The 24,514-nt window shown below is 37.0% G+C and overlaps 1 protein-coding gene across 2 annotated transcripts in view; it reads right to left on the bottom strand.

Annotated features, from left to right (window-relative positions):
* CHN1 (chimerin 1) overlaps positions 1 to 24,514 on the bottom strand; it is a 190,486-nt gene that overhangs the window by 110,588 nt on the left and 55,384 nt on the right. Inside the window, exon 3 of one of the 2 annotated variants that reach the window (XM_039470008.2) lies at positions 23,235 to 23,290. In XM_039470008.2, coding sequence (XP_039325942.1) covers positions 23,235 to 23,290 — 56 coding nt within the window. Of the gene's footprint in view, positions 1 to 23,234; positions 23,291 to 24,514 lie in introns of those variants that run through there. The other variant, XM_074399444.1, reaches the window with a different exon arrangement.

The following is a 24,514-nucleotide window of genomic DNA, read 5'->3' as shown; positions in this document are numbered from 1 at the left end:
GATGGTTTCAGGATGATTCAAGCGCACTGCACTTACTGTGCACTTTATTTCTATTTTTATTACATAATCACCATAACGTAGAATCAGTGGGAACGCTGAGCTTGTTTTCCTGCAACTAGATGTTCTCATCTGGGGGTAATGGGAGACAGTGACCATCAAGCATTAGATTCTTATAAGGGGCATGCAACCTAGATCCCTCACATGTGCAATTCACAAGGGGCTTCGTGTTCCCATGAGTCTAAAGTGGCCGCTGATCTGAGAGGAACTCAAGCAGTAATGCGAGCAATGGGGACAGGCTGCAGATGAAGCTTCACTGGCTCACCTGCCACTCACCTCCTGCTGTGTGGCCCAGTTCCTAACAGGCCATGTACTGGTACTGGTCTGTGGCCTGGGGACTGGGGACACCTAATCTATAGCATATCCTATTGCAGACATCCCCAAACTATGGCCCAAGGGCTGTAGGCGGCCCCCTGAGGCCATTTATCCGGCCCCCCGCCGCACTTCAGGAAGGGGCACCTCTTTCATTGGTGGTCAGTGAGAGGAGCACAGTATGTGGCGGCCCTCCAGCGGTCTGAGGGACAGTGAACTGGCCCCCTGTGTAAAAAGTTTGGGGACGCCTGCCCTATTGGCTTATAAAATTCTAGCCCAGCGTCCTGTCTCTGAGCAATTTTGGTACTACCTAAGTTGCAGGTAACTAATAGATACATTTCCCCTACATATTGGTGGTTGAACTGACTTCTTCCCTACTGCTTCTCCCAGTGGAAAAACTAGTTTTGTCTCCCATGTGTAATTCATCTCAATATTCCTTGACTCCATATAAGAGTGGAGTTATCCTTCCAACTGATTACAACATCTACCTAGTTCTCTCACATCTTACGAGTAAAATAAATGTTCAACATATGTTCATTTTCATATTTATAGGACAGTCATGATTTTAACTTTTCATAAAAATTACACTGTATTAGTCCATACTCACACTTAATAAAGACATACCTGATGAGACTGGATAATTTATAAAGGAAAGAGGTTTGACTCACAGTTCCACATGGCTGGGGAGGCCTCGGGAAACTTACAATCATGGCAGAAGGGGAAGCAAACATGTCCTTCTTCATGTGGCACCAGCAAGGAGAAGTGCCAAGCAAAAGAGGGAAAAGCCCCTTATAAAACCATCAGATCTCGTGAGAACTCACTATCACGAGAACGGCATGAAGGTAACTGCTCCCATGATTCAATTACCTCCCACCAGGTCTCTCACACAACATGAGGGGATTATGGAACTACAATTCAAGATAAGATTTGGGTGAGGACGCAGCCAAACCATATCATATACTAAAATAATACTTTATCCTTCATGAATCTTCTGTTATCTGTGAGGTTGAAGTCAGGTTATTTATCATCTTCCGAAGGTAAATTCCACCTGATTTGGCCTTGTTCCATAATACTTTTTCTGCTCATAAAACTCAATGTACTAAGAATATGCCAGCTGGCTCCTAGAGCTACAGATGATGGCTATTCTAGTTTTAGTCCAGAGCTTATAGAGTGGGGTCATGCAACTGCTTGAGAATAAACCTTTGCTTATGAAGATGAAAATTCAATGTTTAAGTCCTAGAGAATTGATTCTCTATAGCACTATATGATAAAATGTTACTCAAAAGAACCATTTAGCAGTGTCCTCTCCAACTAAAAATGTGAAAGTGCTCAGTATTTACTCTGGAGGAAGATATACATGTACATGTACATGTACACATGAAAATGTGAATAAGAATGTTCTCATATGCGCTGTTCATAGCCATTTTTTTAAATGGGCCAGTCAGGCATGGTGGCTCATATCTGTAATCCCAGTACTTTGGGTTGACCAAGGTAGAAGGACTGCTTGAGGCCACAAGTTTAAGGCTAGCCTGGCAATACAGCAAAACCCCCATGTCCACAAATTACCTTTAAAATATTTTTGTGGTTGTGGCATGTGCCTGTAGTCCTAGCTACTCAGGAGGCTGAGACAAGAGGATCACCTAAGCCCAGGAGGTTGAGGCTGCAGTGAGCCATGATCAAGCCTGAGTGAAAGAGTAAGATCCTGTCCTTCATTTATTCATTCATTCACTCATACATACATTAAAAAATAGAAATAATTTAAATATACACCAATAGGGCAATAACTAACCTGATTTATAATATAAATAATAGATGCTGTTTGAAGGAATAATGTAGATTAGAGGAACATGGAAAAATCATTAAGACAAACTATTAAATACCAACATAAATTATGAAATAATAATACAGAATGACACCATGTAGGTGAAAGCACATAGACACACAATATGTATTTATGGCATAAATAGAGATCTGGAAGTATGCATACCAAATTCAAATTGTTACCTCAAAGAAAGTGGGTGGAGAACTGACCTGAAGGAGTTAAGAGAAAGGCATCAAAGGAACTTTAATCTTGACCATAATATCATAACTCTTAAAGAAAAATGTATTCATACATTAATTATATACCTAATATCACTTTTAACAATACAAATTAAGATTAGCTTTTGTGTAACCTAATATTGAAGCTTGAGACACATTAGAATGGGGTCCTCCAACATTTTAAGAAGGGATTATCTCCTTTCCTTCAAACCATGAGATCTTTGCAGGTAGCTGAAGGCCTATGACACTGAGGTTAAAGGAGGGTTTTTGAAGATACTCTACTTATCAAGGAATATCCTGGACAAGTACAAAGAAGTGGTGAGAGTAGTGAGACTGGTGGCTGCAAATGGTGTGGCAATCCATTACATTCCCCAATCTAAGACAAATACTGATTATTTATTTAATAGTCCTACAATAAGTACATAATCTGCTTCCATTAATTGCCTAAGTAATCACCTTCAGAAAACAATTGATTATGGCCTTATATTGCTAAATAATTATTTGCTTTACACAAACAATTTTGAATTAAAAGAAATTAGGTAAGCACTGATAATTAATACCAGTATTTTTATATGCAATAAGTACTATATCCAAAATAAAATTCACACACCAATTTCATCTTTCCTGTATTTTTATAATTGAAATCTCAATCAAAACTTAAGTTTAGGTTTTTTCTCTCTCTCATCTGGATAGCAAAGGGGATCAGAATACACTACCCTAAAACATGCTACATTGGCGTATGAATTATTTTAAACTAAAGGCAATTTAGAAACATCAAACATAGGCACTTTCTGTACTCCCCTTTCTGTCTAAAAGCATAGCATAAATTTCCCTTTTGTAAAAGAAATTTACATTTGTAAAAGAAAATTTCCATATGTAAAGATGTACTCTTCTATCATACTGGGAAGAGGAAACCAACTCCAGAGACAATTCTTATCCCCTGAGATGACTTGAATCTGTATAACGAATCTTACTAATAATCCTTATTTACCCCATATTTCCTTCACACAACTTACCACCCTGCCAAGCCCAAATTCCTTTTTCTTTGTCTAGCCTCTTGTCTGTCTTTATCACCCTTTGTTAAAATGGTATATAAGCCCCAAGTCTTAACTGCCTCCTTGGTGTTTTCACTTCTGTGAGATCCCCCTCTCCATGTGCATATGAAATAAACCTTTTCTCCTGTTAATCTGCCTTTTTTCAGTATAGTCCAAAAATCCTAGTTACTGAATCTAATAGGGTAGAGAAGTTTTTCTTCCTCTACAAGAGCATTTAGATGTTTTGCTGATATCTAAGGTATTATTACTTAAGTGATTATTTGGATAGCCTTTCAAACTCAGAGACAACATAACATCAGATAATTAAATTAAGAATTCATAATATAAAATGATTATTAATGATCTCAAATTAGTTTACTTTCAAATACATCAAATGAGGAATTTCAAGTGTTACATGCTACAGGAAAAACATCTTTATGCTTATACAAACATTTATATGCTTGTTTCTAAGTTTTATAAATTTATAATAATAGGAGACTACAGACTAAAACTGGTTGAACTCAATGTAACTAAAATATGTTTTAAAATGAGTACTTGTATCGAATCATATGCTTTGTTTTCTCCAATATTCTGTATTTAGTAGTTTACATTTTTTCATGATACCATAAAATGAGTAGAAAAAATGATAAATGAAGAGAATAAAAAAAATTTCTAACTGAAAATAAAAGGTGCCTATAAAATGCCTTACCACATAAACCAACCAACCAACCAAACAAAAAACAAATCCTAAGGGTCTTCAACCAACTAAATGGACTCCCTCTTGGCCAGGAGAGCCCCACAGAAACCTGAAAACCTGAATTCCTAGTCATGAGAGAAGAGAGGTCGGACCTGCCTCCTCATACTCTCCTCCTTTTTGGTGTTTAGGCACAACTGACCAGCATTAACATTGAAATAGAGATCGTAAGGCTGACAACACAGACTTGTGGCAATAAGATACCAAATTCCAATCCAACGCTGGTATGGTATCATGTGACAGATAGCAGATTCTAAAGGACATACAAAGATTTTATCCCAAAATACATTTCTTTGACCTATTTTGAAAAGGCCCTGCAAAGCCATCCCTTGTAGGGGAATTCGCAACTGTAGAATATTTCCATTAATTCAGCCAGGCCTTCCCTTTCCAGGTCTTTCCTGGACCTAGGATTGATTAAATGAGAATGTTGTCACCTTTAAGGTCTAAAAGAGGCATTTACTATCTTTTCTCTCCAAAGGCTGCTACCTAGAGACTTCATCTACATGACAAGAACCTTGGTCTCTAAAACTCCCTCTACCATAACTCAAGCATTTCTTTTTACTGACTTCAAGTCTTTAAGCAAAACTTAATTCTTTCAACCAACTGCCAATCAAAAACTATCTGAATCTACCTATGACCTATAACACTTCAAGATATCTCACTTCTTTAGGCTGAACCAATGTTCTTCCATGTACAGATTTACAATTTTAGCCATAATTCCTGTCTCCCTAAAATGTATAAAACTGAACTAACCCAACTGCCTCAGGCACATTTTCTCACAACCTCTTGAGAATATTCTCAGGGCCTTAGTTACTCATATTGGCTCAGAATTAATTTTTAAAGATTTTACAGTGTTTGGTTTTTCCATGAACAATAGCATGGTTTCCATAAATTTTATATACTATTTTACCGAAGAAAAAAACCTTTAAGTTAATCTATCATGATTGAATGTGGCAAAAAGTGCATAGTACAACATAGAAATTCAATAAATAACTGAGCAGCAGATCAATCGTTTCACAACATTTAAAATATAAATGAAATTCATTAAATTAACATTTGCTGTGTAGTTTTATAAACAATGAACTACTTTCTTTTTTTCTTTTGTGAGACAAGGTCTCGCTCTGTCACCCAGGCTGGAGTGCAATGGTGATTGCAGCTCATTGCAACCTTGAACTCTGGGGGGGGGGGTCAAGCAATACTACCTCAGACCTCTGAGTAGCTGGGACTACAGGCACATGACACCACACCAAGCTGATTATTTTTTAAATTTTTAGTAGAGATGGATGTGAAAGAAAAATAAGTATCAGGACCCCAAAATCACTAAGCCAAAGGGTAAAGTCAAGCTGAGAGCTGCATCAGGCAAACCTGTTTCCCATTTTATTTTCTTGAATTTCACCCTGGCAATGTAAATTGATAGCTTATCTTCACAAGTAGTGGACAAAGGACAGAACGCCAAGTCATCCCTGTGCCAATCTGAGACACATGCACATCTGACTGCTTCCTCTGATGGAAAAATGCAGATTCACTGAGCTAGACAAAAGCATACATTACTATTCCTCTATCACCCTCTCACAACTATATTGTGTATTTGGTGAAAGTCTGATCAAAGACTCAAGAATGCAACCATTGATCTCTTATCTACCCACATCTTTTAAAAATTCCTTCCTCTTTCTCCCATATCTGTCCCTTTTCCTTTAAATACTGAAGCCCTCACAATCATCTTTGGAGAAAGGCACAGACTCCTGCCTCCTGGGCCTCCTGGGCATGTGTCCTTAACTCTACCAAAATAAACTTTCTAAATTAATTAAGACCTGTCTCAGGTACTTTTGGTTTACATGAGATTTTGCCATGTTGCCCAGACTGGTCTCAAACTCCTGGGCTCAAGCAATCCTCTTGCCTTGGCCTCCCAAAGTGTTATGATTACAGGCGTTAGCCACCAGGCTGGGCCTATTTTCTTCAGACATAAACATTTTAATCTAATTCACTAAACTATATTCTTTCAAATTAAAATGCAACTTCTTATATCTTATTTTCCACAAAGACAATAAAAGTTTTTTTAATGTAGAAGTATTTTGCTCTCCACAGGAAATTTGAAAACAGCAGAACTAAACAATAGAAGTATTATAAACGTTAATTCCCTTCTCAACAATGTTATATTATTTCTTTTAGTAAGGAAACTTTTCCACGGCTACAGTTCAAGACAGTAATCAACACACACACACACACACACACATCCCAAAATTCTACAGGTAATGCCAATAAAACATTTATAAAATTTCCAAAATGTTTAACGTTGTTCTTGCCTACAGTGGTAGTGATCTGGTCAGAAGTCAAAGGAATCATTATCTCCTTTATTCACCCTATGAAAAATGATACACATAGACAGGCAATTTAGCATTTTAAACTTAGTCTGGAAGTCTATACAATGCTTCTTCAAAGTTACATGAAACAGTATGACTACACTGACGAAATAGTACTTTTTTGCAGGTAACAGTCTAGAGAATATGTATATAAAATTATACATTAAAAAATAAGTATTCTCAACTGGGGGTTTTGCTCTGCATTGTACTTCAAAATGGCTCAGTTGTCTGGAGGGGTAGAAGAGGGAAAGGAAGAATAAAATACATTTGATATTTGCCATCTACAGAGGTATGTTCCGAATTAAAGGCTAGTAAGTCGGTCAACATTCAACTCTAGCTTTGGATCTATCTTAATTTCTTATACTCAAGTAAGAAAAGAGGAAAGGCAGGGAGGAAGAGAAACAGAAGCCACTGCCACTGCCTTGTGGCTTACGAAAAAAATCATAGTAATTCTATATATATACACTGCTATCATATTTTAAATCAGAATTAGAAACCGAATGACAAACTTTAAAAGTTTTTTATTATAAATTATTCACAAATTAAAATACAGTTATATTTAAGTGAAAAAAATCAAAATAAGGAATCTAACTGTTGTTTAAAGAGAATTCACCAATAAAGGAAAATCATGACTCAAACAGATATAAACACATTAAAGATTTAATTCTAATCATTAATCCATGAGGGGATCAGTAAATGATATAACCAGTTCAAAACAGAATCTGAAGAACAGACACATTTATAAATTAGAAATTTTGAAATGAATGTGCAAATATGATCAAAATGAGTTTTTCCACAATGGTAGGCATGGGAGAGGTATATGACTGAAACTTCACTGGACAAGGCAAAATGTTTATGTCTATAAATGCATTACCACCACTTACCTACAAGTTACAGAGTTTAAAACAGGCCAAAGCCAAAGAAAGACTACAATCAGATAACCTGGAAAAATGCACTGCATGCAGACCATGTAGTTTTCCATTGAACACATATTTTCACTACGTTTTCTAAATTATTTTTCTCATTGCACTTTAAGCCAAAGAAAATGTCAATATGGGTAATAGCTAAGCTTCAACAAGTCGATTAAGTTTAAACTTACAAAATCTTTAAGAAAAAACCAGCAAAGTAGAGGAATACCTATCAAAGGCCTACATAGTGTTGGCAGTGACTTACAGGGGAAAACATCAGGAAAATGAGAATCAGATGTGTTATGAAACTTATACAAATTGTTTTACTTTTATTACTCCATTCATAGTAAGATAAACTTTTGGATACCTGCCTTCCTACTCAATGCTAGAACATTCTAGTTACCAGTACTATAAATGCAGCTTTTTTTCTGTTGTGTTTTCCATTTTCTCAAAGAAAATCATTAAACTTCAGCATGCCAAATAAGTTAGCCCTCTATCTATGGTCAAATTTTACTAATTCAATAAAGAATATTTACAAAGTTTTTTTTTTTTTTTTTTTTGATAATCTGTAAATACTACTTAATAACTTGCGAAGGCCAGACACGGTGGCTGATGCCTGTAATCCCAGCCCTTTGGGAGGCCGAGGTGGGCAGATCACTTGAGGTCAGAAGTTCAAGACCTGCCTGGCCAACACGATGAAACCCTGTCTCTACTAAAAATACAAAAATTACCTGCACGTTGACACGTGCCTGTAGTCTCAGCTACTTGGGAGACTGAGGTACAAGAATCACTTGAACTTGGGAGGTGGAGGATACAGTGAGCGGAGATCACGCCACTGCACTCCAGCTTGGATGGCAGAGTGAGACTCTATTTCAAAAAAGAGAAAAAAACTTGTAAAAAACCTCTGCGAAACACTCAGGTTGTTAAGATTCATTTTTGGTTTTCAGTTTTCAATTTTCAAATTTTCAATTTTCAAAATTTTCAGTTTTCAAAAAATCATTTTCCATTCACTGCATTGGAAAAGGATAACACATAAGTTTCACAATTCAAACTTCTTTGTATTCACTATTTTCCTACCTTAGATTCAGGTAACCTCTAGCAGTGGTTAAAGTGTGGAACCTACCAATCTGTTTATGTAATAGTTAACCCGTAAAGAAGTTCCTTTTGGAATTGTCATTGCGAACTTCAGTTTTACAAACGTGTGTCTACATTAGGATATTACAGATTTTGACTCCAATGTATATCTTACTACTTGTTTATGAACTCTGATGGTGTTTTCCTCTAACTTAGTCTTGGAGTCTCTCTGAAGAGTGGCTATAAATTCATGCCCTGCCCTAACAGACATGCTAAACACATACATGAACACTTCCCCTAGAAGTGTTTTACTTTTATTACTCCATTTTTACCTTTATTACTCCGCTTCCCCTGAAGTGTTCATGGATGTGTATAGCACGTCTTTCACAAGATACTTTTTTATCCAGTCGATGGCCTAATGTCTAAGTGTCTGACCCATGACCAGGTGTTCCTCTCACAGGAAACACTGACAGATACATTTGTGGCTCTTATCTGACCTGTGTCTAATTTATTTCTCCCAAAATAGTCACTTTCTAGGAGAGCCCTGACCAGGAGTCAAGTATGGATATGTCAGATGAGACACAGAAAAGGAAACACAAAAAAGCAAAGCACATGACGTAACAGAAGCAGTGTATTACTTGGTGATTATTGCAGAGAAGAGGACAGCACACCTCACACCTCAAAATGCCAGCAGAGTGAGCAAGCATGCTCAATCAGCAGGTGGGATCACAAGAGAGAAAGGAAGAGATCAAAGCCTTTTATCATGGCCCAGGGTGTTACTGGTGGGCTTATGGAAAGCAGGCATGAGCTCCGTGGAGTCATGCTGTGACTCAGCGGTGGTCAGTGAGCATCTATCTAGGCAGCCCATGCCTTGTATGGGAGGTAGTGGGGGAGGATATTTGCCTTTGAATAAGGCAAATATCTGGATCCATATTAAGAAACTGGCAGAAGGTAGAGAATTAGAAACTGTGTCAAGGGTGACTAAGCCCTGTTGCTAGCATGAGAAAGTCCAACTTAATATTCAAGACAGATGCTTAGGTAACACACAACATAGAAATTTACTATAACTGAATTTTAAACAGGAGCAAAAGACAGCACTAAAGACAACTTCAAAAGTAAAATATGCCAAGAAAAATAGCCTTTGAGTGATACGATGATTTTTAAATAAATGGTTGGTTTCAATAATTCACAGCTATCACTGAGCATTCATATGAAATGCTTCTATCTGCAAAGCATATTTTAAGTGTTAAATAACAGATTATCACAACACCAAGACACATGAGCATGTGAATCTTTTTTTTTTTTTTTAGAATCTGAAGTTGCACTATAGGCTGCTGTGAGCACATAGTGCAACCAGTGGCAAAACTATCATTTATTTTAGAGTGCTTTCCTCCCACTCCCGTGCCAAACTCTAATGCTTCACCTACCAGAATATCTCCTCTAAAAAGGACTAGTTATAAAACAAGCACATTGTATCTCCCACCCATTCAATTAGCAAGTCTTTCTTAAGCACCTACTATGTGTCAAGCACTGTTTCAGGCACCTGGGAAACACTGATAAACAAAACAGGCCAAAATCGCTACCTACATGAGCTTCTATTCTAGTACGGGAAAACAGCAATAAATAAGTAAATTATATAGTATGTAACAAAGTGAAATGTGTTGTGAAGACAAGACCAAGTAGAACAGGAACAGACTGGGAATGCGGGGGACGATAAAGTGTAATTTTTAATATAGTGGTCACAATGGGCCTCACTGGATATGAACAAATAAGCCAAGTGTGTATCAAAGAGAACACTCCAGGAAGAGGAGTCAGAGGGAGGGCTGAGAAGGGAGCACACCTGCTGTATCTGAGGAGCATGAAGACTGGTGGGGCTGAAGCAGAACAGGGGCAGGGGAGGGGGACAAGGAAGTAGTAAGAGATGAGTTGAGAGGGGACCTTATAAGGCACTGTGAAGGTCTGGCTTTTACTGTGGGTGAAAAGGGAAAGCCAATGTAGAGTGCTGAGTGGAAGAGTGGCATGAGCTGACTGTGGTTTCAAAAAGATCTCTCTGTGCTGGGAATAGACTATGAGGGGAAAGATCAGCTAAGAGTTAGTTCAGTTACTCTCCTGAGGGGTTACTCTGTGGTAAGGTAAGATAATGTACTATGAAAAATCAACCTAAATATGTAATAACTAGACACAACAAAGGTTTCTTTCTCATTTATATAACATTCCTGTACATGTACTCAGGTTGGCAAGACAGCTGTCCTACATCCATATCCCCTACATCTTGTAGCTATGCCATCTCCTTGTGGAGATGTTTTGATCTGAATGCAAGCAGGATTTAAGTTGGCAAAAAATTTTAATGGGTCTAGCATTAAAGTTAACATCTGTTCCACTAGGGAAAACTGTCAAATTGACACAAGTACCTAAAAGAGGCTGGGAAAATTTAGGCTAGTCAGGTTTCCAAAGAAAAAAAGACTGGATTTCGCTATCTCAGTTTCCACAGCTCATCCTTGATTGGCAGCCATAAAAATAGGTTACCATTAAAAGTTAGTGATATGGTTTGGATCTGTGTCTCCAACCAATCTTATGTCGATTTGAAATCCCCAATGTTGGAAGTGGGGACTGGTGGAAGATGCTTGGATCATGGGGGTGGACTTCCCTCTTTGGTGCTGTTCTAGGGATAGAGCTCTCATGAGATCTGGTTGTTTAACAGTATGTGGCGCCTGACCCCTCTCTGTAGTCCTCCTGCTACGGCCACATGAAGATGCCTGCCATCTGGCTTTGCCTTCCACCATGGGTAAAAGTTTCCTGAGGCCTCCCTAGCCATGATTCCTGTACAGCCTATAGAACTTTGAGGCAATTAAACACCACTTTTCTCTACATATTACCCAGTCTCAGGCATTTCTTTATAGCAATGTGAGAACAGACTGGATTCTGGACATATTCTGAAGACAGACCCAATATAATTTCCTGATTTTGATCTGGGCAAATGGAATTAAGTCACTGCCATCAGTTGAGATCTGGAAGGCTTCAGTAACAGGTGAAGCTCAGTTCTGTTTTGAACATGCTATTTATGTTTGAGATGTCTATTAGACATATGTGAGGGGAGGTAGAGTAGGAAACTGGAGATATATATATATATATATATATATATATATATATATATATGAGTTTGGGAGAAAGAACTGGATATACAAGGAAATGTAAGTTACATTAAAACCTGAAACTGGTAAGATCATAATAAAGTAAACATAGATAGGTAAGAGGAGAGGATTTGGGGGCACCCCAAAATCAAGCAATCAGGTTGAAGAAGCACCAGTGAAAGAGACTGTGGGAGCAAGAGGAAAAAAACAACAACAACAAAATAATGTAGTGCCCTGGAAACAAAGTGAGAAAAATGTATTAAGAAGAAAATCATCACTTGTATCAGATGCTCCTAATGGGTTGATGAGAGAAAAACTAACTACTAGATTTATATGTATGTCGAAGTCAGTACTGACCTTGCCCAAAGCACTTCTGCTTGGAGTGGTAGTAGGTAAAGTTTCTAATTGCAGACAGCAACTACAGACAACACTTTGAAATATTTTCTACAAAAGAAAGCAAAGAAATTGAGCAAGGCAAATGGAGAAAGTAGGGTCAAGAGAACTTTTCTCATTTCCTCTGCCTTAAGCAGATGAGGGGAAATGAGGTTTAGTGTAGTGAAGAGCTGGCTATCATCTATGCTGACAGCAAGAATGCAGAACACGTAGACACAGACGCTGATGGCTGGGTGGATGTGATGGTGAAAGTTTGTGGAAATTCCCTTCTGATGGCTTCAATCAGGAGTAAAGTAGGATACAAAATTATGAGTTGAAAATTAGAGAAGTGAGGCATCAGAGCAGTGGTACCCAACCTTTTTGGCACCAGGGACAAGTTTTGTGGAAGACAATTTTTCTACAGACCAGGGTTGAGGGTGAGGGGATGGTTTTGGGACGACTCACATACATTACATTTATTGTATACTTTATTTCTGTTATTATTACATTGTAATAATAACATTGTAATGAAATAATTCTACAACTCACCATAAGGTAGAATGAGTGGGAGCCCGGAGCTTGTTTTCCTGCAACTAAACAGTCCCATCTGGAGGTGATGGGAGACAGTGACAGATCATCAGGCATTAGATTCTCATAAGAAGTGCACAACCTAGATCCCTCACATGGGCAGTTCACAATAGGGTTGCACTCCTATGAGAATTTAATGCCACTACTGATCTGACAGGAGGCAGAGCTCAGGCAGTAATGTGAGCCATGGGGAGTGGCTATAAACACAGATGAAGATTCACTTGCTCACTTGTCTGCTGCTCACCTCCTGCTGTGCAGTCCAGTTCCTAACAGGCCATGAACAGGTACCTGTCTGTGGCACGGAGGTTTCAGAAGAGACAAGGGAGTGACATGAATAAAGGTAATACAGGGAGCATTAAGTACCAACTTGAAGTTCAGAAATTCCAAAATATTTCATTTTCCTCTGGCCATACTGTTACTTGGCAGAATGTATAGAATAGGCAGAGATAACAACAGGGTTGCAGTTTTGCCAAGCAAACATGACATGAGAGAAGATCAGGAGACTTGACTGGTTGCTGAAAATCTACTAGATTCCCTCTCATGCAACCCACGACCATCTTGTCACCAAGCCCGGAGAATTCTACAGCTTTAAATATTCCCCTTTCCTAATCCCTCTTGGCTCTTCTCAGAACCAGTGTCATCTAAGTTCTTTTCACTTACCACTGGGACTATTGTAATAGCCTCCTAAACCAGTCTTTCTGCCTCTAAAATGTCCATCTTCTTCCCTGGAGCCAGATGTTCTTTCTAAGCCTAACCAATCATGTTTTTCCTCTGTTTAAAATACTTTCACTTCTACAGTCTAAACTGTAAGCTTAGGACATAGAACCCTTTATTACTGCTTAGCTCTCTGGACTTATCCTTCACCACTCTCCCACAAATACTGTGCACTTGGCCACAGGAGCTGCATACATTTTTATCAAGGTAAGTACCACCAACTCTGCTCTAAGTAAGGGTTGAGCTACTGCTCCATTCCCCACCTAGACTGGAAGCTCCTTCAGGAGAGGGATCTTGCTTTACTTGACTTGAAACCTTAGGGCCTGGCAGATGGTTAGACCCTCCAAGAATGCTAGTTGAACGAATAAGTGCACATATGTGACAGAAAGAACCAGAGCATCTCTAAGATATATAGGCATTAATGCACACATTTTGTAAGCCATATTATAAGCACATAAGTTAAAGAAAGATGTTTCATTCATTCATTTCACTCTACAAGCATTTAACAATCTATATTACACACCAGTCAGCGTATCTAAATGCTGAATATAATCTGCTTGGGGGAGACAGGTGAGTAAAATGATTACAGTCAATTTCTACTTCTATAGGAAGGTCGGAAGAAAAGCATTTTTAAAATGTGTTGGCCTGGTGTGGTGTCTCACGCCTATAATCCCAGCACTTTCGGGAGGCTGAGGCAGGAGGACTGCTTGAGCCCAGGAGTTCAAGACAAGCCTGGGGAACATATTAAGACCTTGTCTCTACAAGAAAACAAAACAAAAAAATAGCCAGGCATGGTGGTGCACACCTGCAGTCCCACCTGCTCAGGAGGCTGAGGTAGAAGGATCACTTGAGGCTGGCAGCTCAAGGCTGCAGTGAGCTAAAATTGGACCCCTGCACTGCAGCCCAGGCAACAGAGCAAGACTCTCTATTTAAAAAAAATTTATTAAAAGTAAATAAAAATAAAACATGTGCTACCAAAATACATACCCAGTATTCCTCTAATTGATATTCTAATTAGAATGCAGTGTAAATTGTGTAATTTTATCTAAGTTTCTCATTACACTAATAGCACTGACTTGCATTTCAGTACATTTTGTCCAGCCTCAGTCTACTTTAACCATTTAGCCTGGAGGAAGACAACCTCATTGTTACCATAATCTGCACCTGAACTCAAAACTGCTATACAGCTCCCTGTAGCACTAACTTGAAAAATGTGTCACAGGGAATGGAAATTCGGTTTTATGCGTTTTTAAAAAATCATCACTACATTTCCCACTGTGTGGATAGCAGGGGGAAAAAAGCATGTCCACTTTGAAGGTCCAAGTTTAATAATGGTCAAATGCCAAACACACTGTATTAATATCAGCAAACAAAAGATACAGAGCTTCTCTCATTAGATATCTGCATTAGACAGATAGATTTTATACCTATGTAAAAAATAGATACAGCTTATATCTATGTAATGTATACCTGTGTCTGGTCTGTTACTCTCTCTATACAGACATGCACATGCATGCACGTGCATGTGCGCGCGCACACACACACACACACACACACACACATACACATTTACTTGAATTCAACCAGGTGCTTAAGACAAACTAACAAAATCATACTTACACAACTGAAAATGACAGTATATATTTTATATTTATTATATACTGTATTTCACTGAATATTTATGCATACCTATATACTCTGTCATTATAGGTATACACAAAAATATGTACCGTAACTTTATGAGTGGTACACAAAAATATGTATTATTACTTTATGGGTGATAAGGAATTTCCAGGGGTAATTCTGACCACATAAGACTTTCACTTTACGTGCTAACTTCAGAATTAACTCTCCCATAAGATATAACTGTATCATATAACAACATTATTATGAATAATTTTCAAGTTTTTAAGTATGTGCTTGGTTTTTTTTTTTTTTTTAAACGGAGTTTGGCTCTTGTTACCCAGGCTGGAGTGCAATGGAGCAATCTTGGCTCGCCGCAACCTCCGCCTCCTGGGTTCAGGCAATTCTCCTGCCTCAGCCTCCTGAGTAGCTGGGATTACAGGCACGCACCACCATGCCCAGCTAATTTTTTATATTTTTAGTAGAGACGGGGTTTCACTATGTTGACCAGGATGGTCTCGATCTCTTGACCTCGTGATCCACCCGCCTCTGCCTCCCAAAGTGCTGGGATTACTGGCGTGAGCCACTGCGCTCGGCCTGTGCTTGGTTTTTAAAGTATGCCTAAAATAATTACTTGTGACCTGGTCATCTTCTCCTATAAGAAGGATTATTTATACCTGAATTTCAAAATTGAGCTTAGCAATAACCTATCATTCATATTTTAGTGTCTACAATAACAACTGGCAAGATTTTCTGGAATTAGGAAAAAGTATTAGTTAAAATTTGATTTTCTGTCAAATTATTTCTTATTGCTAGATATTTTGCATTTTAGAGTTCTGCCCCTAATAGTTTACGATTGTTTTAATGGTTGATAATTCAGGTTTTGAAATTAGGTACTATACATTTGGTTTCAAAACGCTAACCGAAATTCGCCTAAGAGCAGAATACAGAATTCATCACAAAAGAAAGGTCACACACACATGGCTAGACACTAAATGTATGTTCCCTTTGAGCCTGGCATAGTTACTGGATTTGTAATCTGTGATGCAATACTATCATTAGAAGAAAATAGAATGGAAATGTGCACATGCAAACAAATAGAGCTAGTTCTCCCTTTCCTATCACTGTAAGTAAGCAAAATTTTGAAAGACAAAATCATTGGATCTGTTTAAAAATATATAATTAGCACCCATAAATAATAATCATTACTTTAAAAAAACTATCAACTTATCAATTGTATTAACTTTTCTCTTTTTCTCTCAACATTTCAGTGGAGAAACAACATAACAGTGTCTGATGTGGTTTCGGTGTTTGTTCCCTCCAAATCTCATGTTGAAATGTGAACCCCAATGTTGGAGGCCGGCGTAGTGGGAGGTGTTTGGGTCATGGGGGCAGATCCTTTAAGAATGCCTTGGTGCCATTCCCAGGGTAATGAGTGACTTCTTACTCTCTTAGTTACCATGAAATCTGACTGCTAAAAAGCCTGGCACCTCATCCTATTAATATCTCTTGCTCCCTCAGTTGCCATGTGATATGCCGGCTCCTCCTCTGCTTTCCACCGTGACTGTGAGCTTCCTGAGGCCTGAGCAGTAGATGCTGGCACTATGCTTCTTCTTGTAGTCTGCAGAACCACAGGCCCAAATAAAACTCTTTCAAAAATACGGCCGGGCGCGGTGGCTCAAGCCTGTAATCCCAGCACTTTGGGAGGCCGAGGCGGGTGGATCACGAGGTCGAGAGATCGAGACCATCCTGGTCAACAAGGTGAAACCCCGTCTCTACTAAAAATACAAAAAATTAGCTGGGCATGGTGGCGTGTGCCTGTAATCCCAGCTACTCAGGAGGCTGAGGCAGGAGAGTTGCCTGAACCCAGGAGGCGGACGTTGCGGTGAGCCGAGATCGCGCCATTGCACTCCAGCCTGGGTAACAAGAGCGAAACTCCGCCTCAAAAAAAAAAAAAAAAATACATTGTCCAGCATCAGGTATTCCTTTATAACAGTGCAAAACGGACTAACATAGTGACCCAAATCTAATTCCTTAGTTAAAAGAAATTTTTTTAAGAGCCAGACTCAAGAACTCCGAGGCTCAAGTGATCCCCCCGCCTCAACCTCCCCAGTGGAATTATAGGCGCACACCACCACACTGGGCTTACAGTTAAACACTTAAGGGTGAACATCAAATGGTACTTTAGTACATCTTTATCCTTACAGCTCATCATTCTCAATAACCTTAGTTCTTCCAAACCAATCACTAATCATTTCATCAAAACTAACTGAAACTTTCTTCCTCCAAAAAATATTTTTAAATATGCTCCATCCCACTACTTAATCCTTTACTTTTCATTTCTAATGGTTATTCAAGTTACTTAATTGTAATACAGATACTTAATAGAATAAGCAAACCATTACAACATCAGTGGCTTATAAATACTTTCCATATCCGTATTTATAAACCAAATCATTATAATAATATTATGCATGAATTTCACTTTTTAAAGGAAGACCATTTATGCCTATTTAGTAACTGCCCTTTAATTATCACCTGGGAAAAACAGAAAGACATTGAGCAACTTAGAGAATGGTAAAATATAAAAACAAATTATCATCACTAATTTCCAAAGTAAAGACATTTATTGTATGCACACATATTTAATTCTTATTAAACAGTCAAATTTAAGGAACTGACTATAAGCTATGAGTAAGTAACAGACTATAAGCTGTGAATAATATGTAAGGATAGTTACAATGATAAGGACAGCCAGTCACAGTAAATCCTTTCATTCTGAACAGCACTCCTTGTCCACCAACTTAGTCATCAGAACATGATTGCTATTTTTTGATGAAAAAATATTTTTAAATATAAATAATTCATATTCTATATATTTACAAAAATTTGTATTTTGTGAAACTAATATTTCAAAAACATTGTGAAAAGTTAATGCAACAAATATTTCTAATATTGCAAAGTGAAAATGATGACTACATTCCTCAATTTAAGTAGGAAAATGTCAATTGCACAATTTGCTTTTCTGGTTTTTCATTGCTTTCACGTCTGCCTTTAACCAAAGGAGAGAATACAAATGGTCTAGTTCCTTAGGGGACGGCAGTATTCAATCAATCACAGAGCAAAGGTAAATAAAAAGAAATTATTTTCAGAGACTCTAACATCCAACTGTTCCTCCAGTATCTTATTCTAACCTTGTGTCTTTGCATCAAGGTGAATCACCAGAAAGCTATATACTTGGACCACATCAGCTTAGCCCTTCGAAAGTGAGTTACACTGATTTGTCGTATCTTAATGTCATGTGAAATGATTTTTTCTACAAACAATTTAATTAAGGAAAAAACTGGATTATATTGGCCTTCAGAGTTAAATACTTTATAACTGTGAAACACTTTTCATGCAATTACACTGATCCTCAATCAGCAATGCAATCTACTGGCATTTTGTTGCTTTTATTCCCTCAACTTTTCTTTATTCTTTTTACTTCATCTTCATTTGTGTGGTCTCAAATTATTTTAAGGAAGGAATAAAATACCTATTTTTTAATAAAGATAATAGTCTTAACAGTCTTACTAATAAATACTTCGGGACTTTCCAAAGTACTGCCAATTTCTCACTTTTGTTAAATGGTTAAAAAGTTATGTCAACAGAACTGAAACAAAAAGAAACATTTTATTAGACATGATTTTTTTAAAAATTCCCAGTACATGCAAATTATTTAATCATCCTTCATCACAGCATAGCAATAAAATGCAATAATCAAGCACCTCATACTTATTCTATGCTTACATATATACAGACTGGAAATATACATACATCTAAACTGCAACTGGCCATTCAAAAGACAATCCCATGAAACTCCTGCCTAATTTTGTAAATTGGTTTTCTTTGTAAGTAACTCTATACTTTCAAAGCTATATTGTGTTTTAAACCAGATGTCACAATGTCAAAATCCATTTCAACATTTTTTATCAATGGAGAAGTAATTATTTTTCAATAATGTATTATGTAAGAAAGTTATTATGATTCCATATTACCTAATATAGTCCATATTCAAATTCATCCAATTGTACCCAAAATTTATAGCTTTAAAATGTATGTGTAAGTTGAGGACTCAATCAAGGTCCTTGAATATGGTCCCACCACTGTTTTTTTAAGTTAAACAGTTTTGGCAAAAATATTATACAGGTGATACTGTGTGTTTCACTGTATCACTTCAGGAGACACATGTCAGTTTGTCCCATTACAGGTAATGGTAAGTTTGACCACCAGACCTCTCCACTACAAAGGTATATTTTTCTCTTTGCAATGAACAAATAATGGGTGGTGTCATACTTTGAGACCATGTAAATATTCCGTTCACCTACAGCCTTTCACCCAATGGTTTTAATATCCAATGATTGATGATCCTTGCCTGGAGTCAATTATTAGTGCAAATTAGTGACTTTGCAATTTTATATTCTTTCTACATTTTAAGTGTCATTTTTCTGTAAAGAACTTCTTTAAATTTCCCCTTTTTCTCTTTGTAATAAAGTGAGTTAAAAAAAATTTTAAAGTATAATTATGGACTTAAATTCTCTTTCACTTAATGTGTTATAATCCACACCTATCATTATTCTTTTAGATGTTCAAATTGTTCCAAGTTTTGACTGTGAGAACCTTTCAAATAGGCTCCTGTGCCTTTTTGACATGTCCCCATCAGTTTTCGACTACGTTCTTGCTTTCTGACACAAGATGTTTCAGGACCTCTTTGCTCCACATTAAGAAATCAGGAACTTCTCTAAGAAACACTGGTTCCTTTTGGTAGGAAACCATATTTGGAAACCAAAATCTAGTCCCTGGATACATTCATTCTTACTGGGGCTTCTAGGCCCTTTCCTTGGACTGAGATAGACAAAAACATTGTTTTAATCTATGATTAATATTAATGACACCAATTCACCACAGCATACTTTCTTATTTTGTCCCATTCCATATTAATATCTCCTAAGAATCCTGGTTCCCCCTAATCCAGCAAAACTACTTCTTTGCTCTATCCTATATTATGAACAAAATAACTTCAAGATTACTACACAATGTAGTTAAGGATGGGAGTGAGACTTCTCTAAGTCTGTTTTTATACAGTTGTGACTTTTGAACTATGTAAATATTCATATATTGAAGATTTCATCATCTACTCCTTATAATAATTGTTTTACTGGTCTCTGGTTTCATTCTTCCTGTGCTTCTCTTTTGCAAAAATAAACTATTTTCTTTTCTTTTTTGTGAGAACAGGGTCTCACCATATTGCCAGGTGGGTTTTGAACTCCTGGGTCAAGCTGTCTTCTCACCTCTGCCTTTTGCATTTTTTCATCCTTAGAATATTTTCCTATAAGTTTGTATAGTCAGAATAATAGGCCGGGTGCGGTGGTTCACATCTGTAATCCCAGCACTTTGGGAAGCCAAGGTGGGCAGATCACAAGGTCAAGAGATTGTGACCATCCTGGCCAACATGGTGAAACCCTGTCTCTACTAAAATACAAAAATTAGCTGGGCATGGTGGCGCATGCCTGGAGTCCTAGCTACTTGGGAGGCTGAGGCAGGAGAATTCCTTGAACCTGGGAGGTGGAGGTTGCAGTGAGCCGAGATCGCGCCACTGCACCCCAGCTTGGCACCTGGCAACAGAGTAAAACTCTGTCTCAAAAAAAAAAAAAAAAAAAGCTACTTAAGCCAAGAAGTATATAGAGAAATGCTCACTAACACTAAAATTAAGGAAAAGCAAATCAAAACCACAATAATTTATTTTGTCACCCCAGTTAGTATAGCTACTATCAAAAAGACAAAACAAATGCAAAGATGCAGAGAAAAGAGAATTCATACACTGATAGTGGGAATGCAAATTAATATAGCCATTATGGAAAATGATACAGAGGTTCCACTAAAAAACTAAAAACAGAACAAAACAGAACTACTGTATGATCTACCAATCTCATTACTGGGGTTATAACCAAAGGAAAGGAAACAGTATGTCAAAGAGGGGTCTGTGTTCTCATGTTTATTGCAGCATATTTCACAATAGCCAAGATACAGAATCAACAGATAAATGGATAAAGAAAATGTGGTATATTTACACAAAGGAATACCATTCAGCCATTAAAAAGAATAAAATCCTGTCACTTGCAGCAACGTGGAGGAACCTGAAAGGCATTATGTTAAATGAAATAAGAAAGGCCCAGAAAGGTTAATAACGCACATTCTCATTCCTATGTGGAAGTTCAATAAATTATCTCACAGAAGATGATCAAGACAGTGGTATCTAGAGGCTGGGAAGGGTAGAGGAAAGGAAAGGATAGGGAGAGGTTGGTTAATAGATATAAAATTATCCAAGATAAGAGTTACAAGTAATTTATTGCGTATTTTCAATTAGCTAGAAGAGAGAATTGTGAATGTCCTCAACACAAAGAAATTATAAATATTTGAGGTAATGGATATACTAATTACCCTGAATTAATCATTACACAGTGTATAAATGTATCAAAATATCACTCTTTACTACATAAATATGTACAATTATGTTCAATTTAAAATATTTTTTAAAAAGCAACTTCAAAGGCCGGGTGCCCTGGCTCACACCTGTAATCCCAACACTGTAGTGGGTGGATCCCTTGAGTTTAGGAGTCTGAGACCAGCTTGGGCAACATGGCAAAACCCCATCTCTACAAAAACATGCAAAAATTAGCCAGACATGGTGGCACATGCCTGTAGTTCTGGCTACTTGGGAGGCAGATGTAGGAGTATTGCTTGAGCTCAGGAGGTTGAGGATGCCGTGAGCCAAGATCACATCACTGCACTCTAGCCTGGGTGACAGAGCAAGACTCTGTCTCAAATAAATAAATAAATAAATAAATAAATAAATAAATAAATAAAAGCTACTTAGGTTAATTTTTTTGGTGATTATGTTGCGAATTTGTAAGGTTCATTTGTTCTTATTTGTATTCAATTTTAGGGTTTGTTTTTTAACAATCATTTTTCTTTACCTTTTTTGTTTCAATACATGACCAATTTACATACTTCAAAAGTCACACTATAAAATCAGACTTAGCAAAATCTCACTCCCATCTCTATCTCCTCCACGGTGTCTTCATCCACTCCTTATGATAATTATTTTACTGGCCTCTGCACTTCTTTTTCGCAAAACTAAACTATATATACATAAATATACTTTTCCTTTTTGTGGACAACAAGGTCTCACTATGTTGCCTGGGCTGGTCTTGAACTCCTGGGATCAAGTTGTCTTCTCACCTGTGTCTAGCTAAGGATTGAGATTACTGGCATGAGCTGCAGTACCTGGCCAGACTATATATTTTTTATATTCTATTCTTTCTTATGAAAAAGGGACCATACTTTCTATATGTACATACATTTTATATTTGGAAATCTTTCCATACCGGCACATAAAAATCTTCCTTATTCTTTTTAATATTCTATTCTATTCTGTCAGTCTCCTCTGAACAGACATTTAGGTTTTTTCCCGCTATTACTAACAATCCTACAATGAAAAACCTTGGGGATATGTTAATCTACATTTGTACAGGTAATTCATCAGGATAAATTCCCAGAATTTAGACTGGTAAGTCAAAGGGTAAGTGCGGGTATAATTTTGATAGATACTACAAAATTCTCATAAAGTTATACTATGTCACATTCCAATCTGCAATGTATAAGGGTGCCTGTTTCTCCACAGGCTTGCCAATTAAGTATATTCTGAGCTTTTAACTTTTGCCAATCTGCAAAGTAAAAATGAGCTCTATTTTAATTGGCAATTCTCTTATTATCAATGAAATTTGAACATCTTGATATACATTGTCAGACATCATATCTTTTTTTGATGAACTATCCACATATTTTGTTCATTTCAAAATCATAATTAAAATATTTCTTCCAATGTAAAAAAGAATTAAATAATCCTACAGTGTTGGTTTCAAAGTTTATTTTAAAAAAAGAACATTAAACAATGAAAAAACAATGTACAGATTAACTGAAAAAAATACGAACATCCCTTAAAATTATATGGTCATATTTTATACTGTGTTCCAAACAGTCCACTAAAAAGTGGCTGTTAAATCAAATGAGAAGGATATTAAGAAAAATATATTCAAGTTACAATTTTATGATACCAATAGTGCTAAGTGGTTAATCTCAAAAGAAACCAAGCCACTGAAGAAGGTGAAAGTTTGGGAAACAGACTGTTGAAAGGCATTTTTTGGTTACCGTTTAATTACACCCACCTCGCAAGTACAGGTAATTCTTCGAGGATGAGGGGCTTCCTGTTGTAGCTGATATACTGTAAGAAGGTAGAAACAAAGTGTCAATGTCCCTTACATAGAACTTATCAATATATTAGAAATAAAAAACTGGCTGTTTTTTATGTTCACAAGATAACGGGTATAACTTTATTTATTACATTATGTTATGAACAAAACAAAGTAAACAAAACTGTATTTAGTGAAAGCCCAGGAGCAAGTACAAACAGAAAAATCATAATTCAAACAAGTGTCTTTTTACCTCAAAACAAGTCAGTGCTGGATATTTGGCTTTGTTCTCTATAATGTGGTCATTTATTATCCCCAATTCTTTGTGGGGATATTAAAGCATCTCTCTATATAAACCAATAATGGTTATATATACACATATTTAAAGCACATTATTAAGTGTCAAGCTTAAAGATAAAATCAGGATTTATAGGCTAGATGTAACAAATACACTGTTTTTCTCCCCTATTTATACTGCAAAACTTCTATTTTCAAAGATAATCTTCTTCTTCCCCTAAAAACAAAAGTTCTGAGCCAAGGTTAACACTGCTTATTCAATTAGGGCAAATATAGCAAGAGAAATAATTCAGATATTCAAAAAACTTGCCATAAGAGTGAATAATTTTTAGGGCATCTGAAAATGCATCAGTGAAAATTATACTGATACCATGACTTCCTTCTAGCCTCAGTTCAGGCTTTATTTAAAAGGAAAAAAGAATGAATAGGATGTGTAGCTATGTATGTCTAAATTTATCTCTTGGCGAATTTTTTTTCTCTATTTCTACATATCTAATCACATATAATTTAATACTCTAGTTAAATACTTAAGATATTTTGTCAACATAACATCAAACTACCCAGGAATCTGGGGCTGTCAGATAACAGATGACTCAGATTTCAAATGGATATCACTACACAGACTCTACTTCTGACCACATTCATTCATATACATCATGGAAACATATATAGAATAAATACAATAGACTATACACACACATACATAATTAGGTTGTATATATATTAATATGTGTATATATACACTGTCTCCCTACACACACACACACACACACACACACACACGCACACACAATGAACACACACACACACACATCACACATCACTGTTGGGTACTTCTATGCAAAGGGAATATAGCACTGCGGCTAAGAATTTGAAATCTTGAACCAAACCACCTGGGGTCTGAACACTGGGGCTCTGTCACTAGCACTGCATTCTGTGCCTTCATTTTCCTTATTTGC

This window comes from Saimiri boliviensis, chromosome 5 (assembly GCF_048565385.1).
Source record: "Saimiri boliviensis isolate mSaiBol1 chromosome 5, mSaiBol1.pri, whole genome shotgun sequence".
Classification (NCBI taxonomy): Eukaryota; Metazoa; Chordata; class Mammalia; order Primates; family Cebidae; genus Saimiri; species Saimiri boliviensis.
Note: the sequence above shows the minus strand (reverse complement) of the source record. Positions and strands in the feature narration are given on the sequence as shown.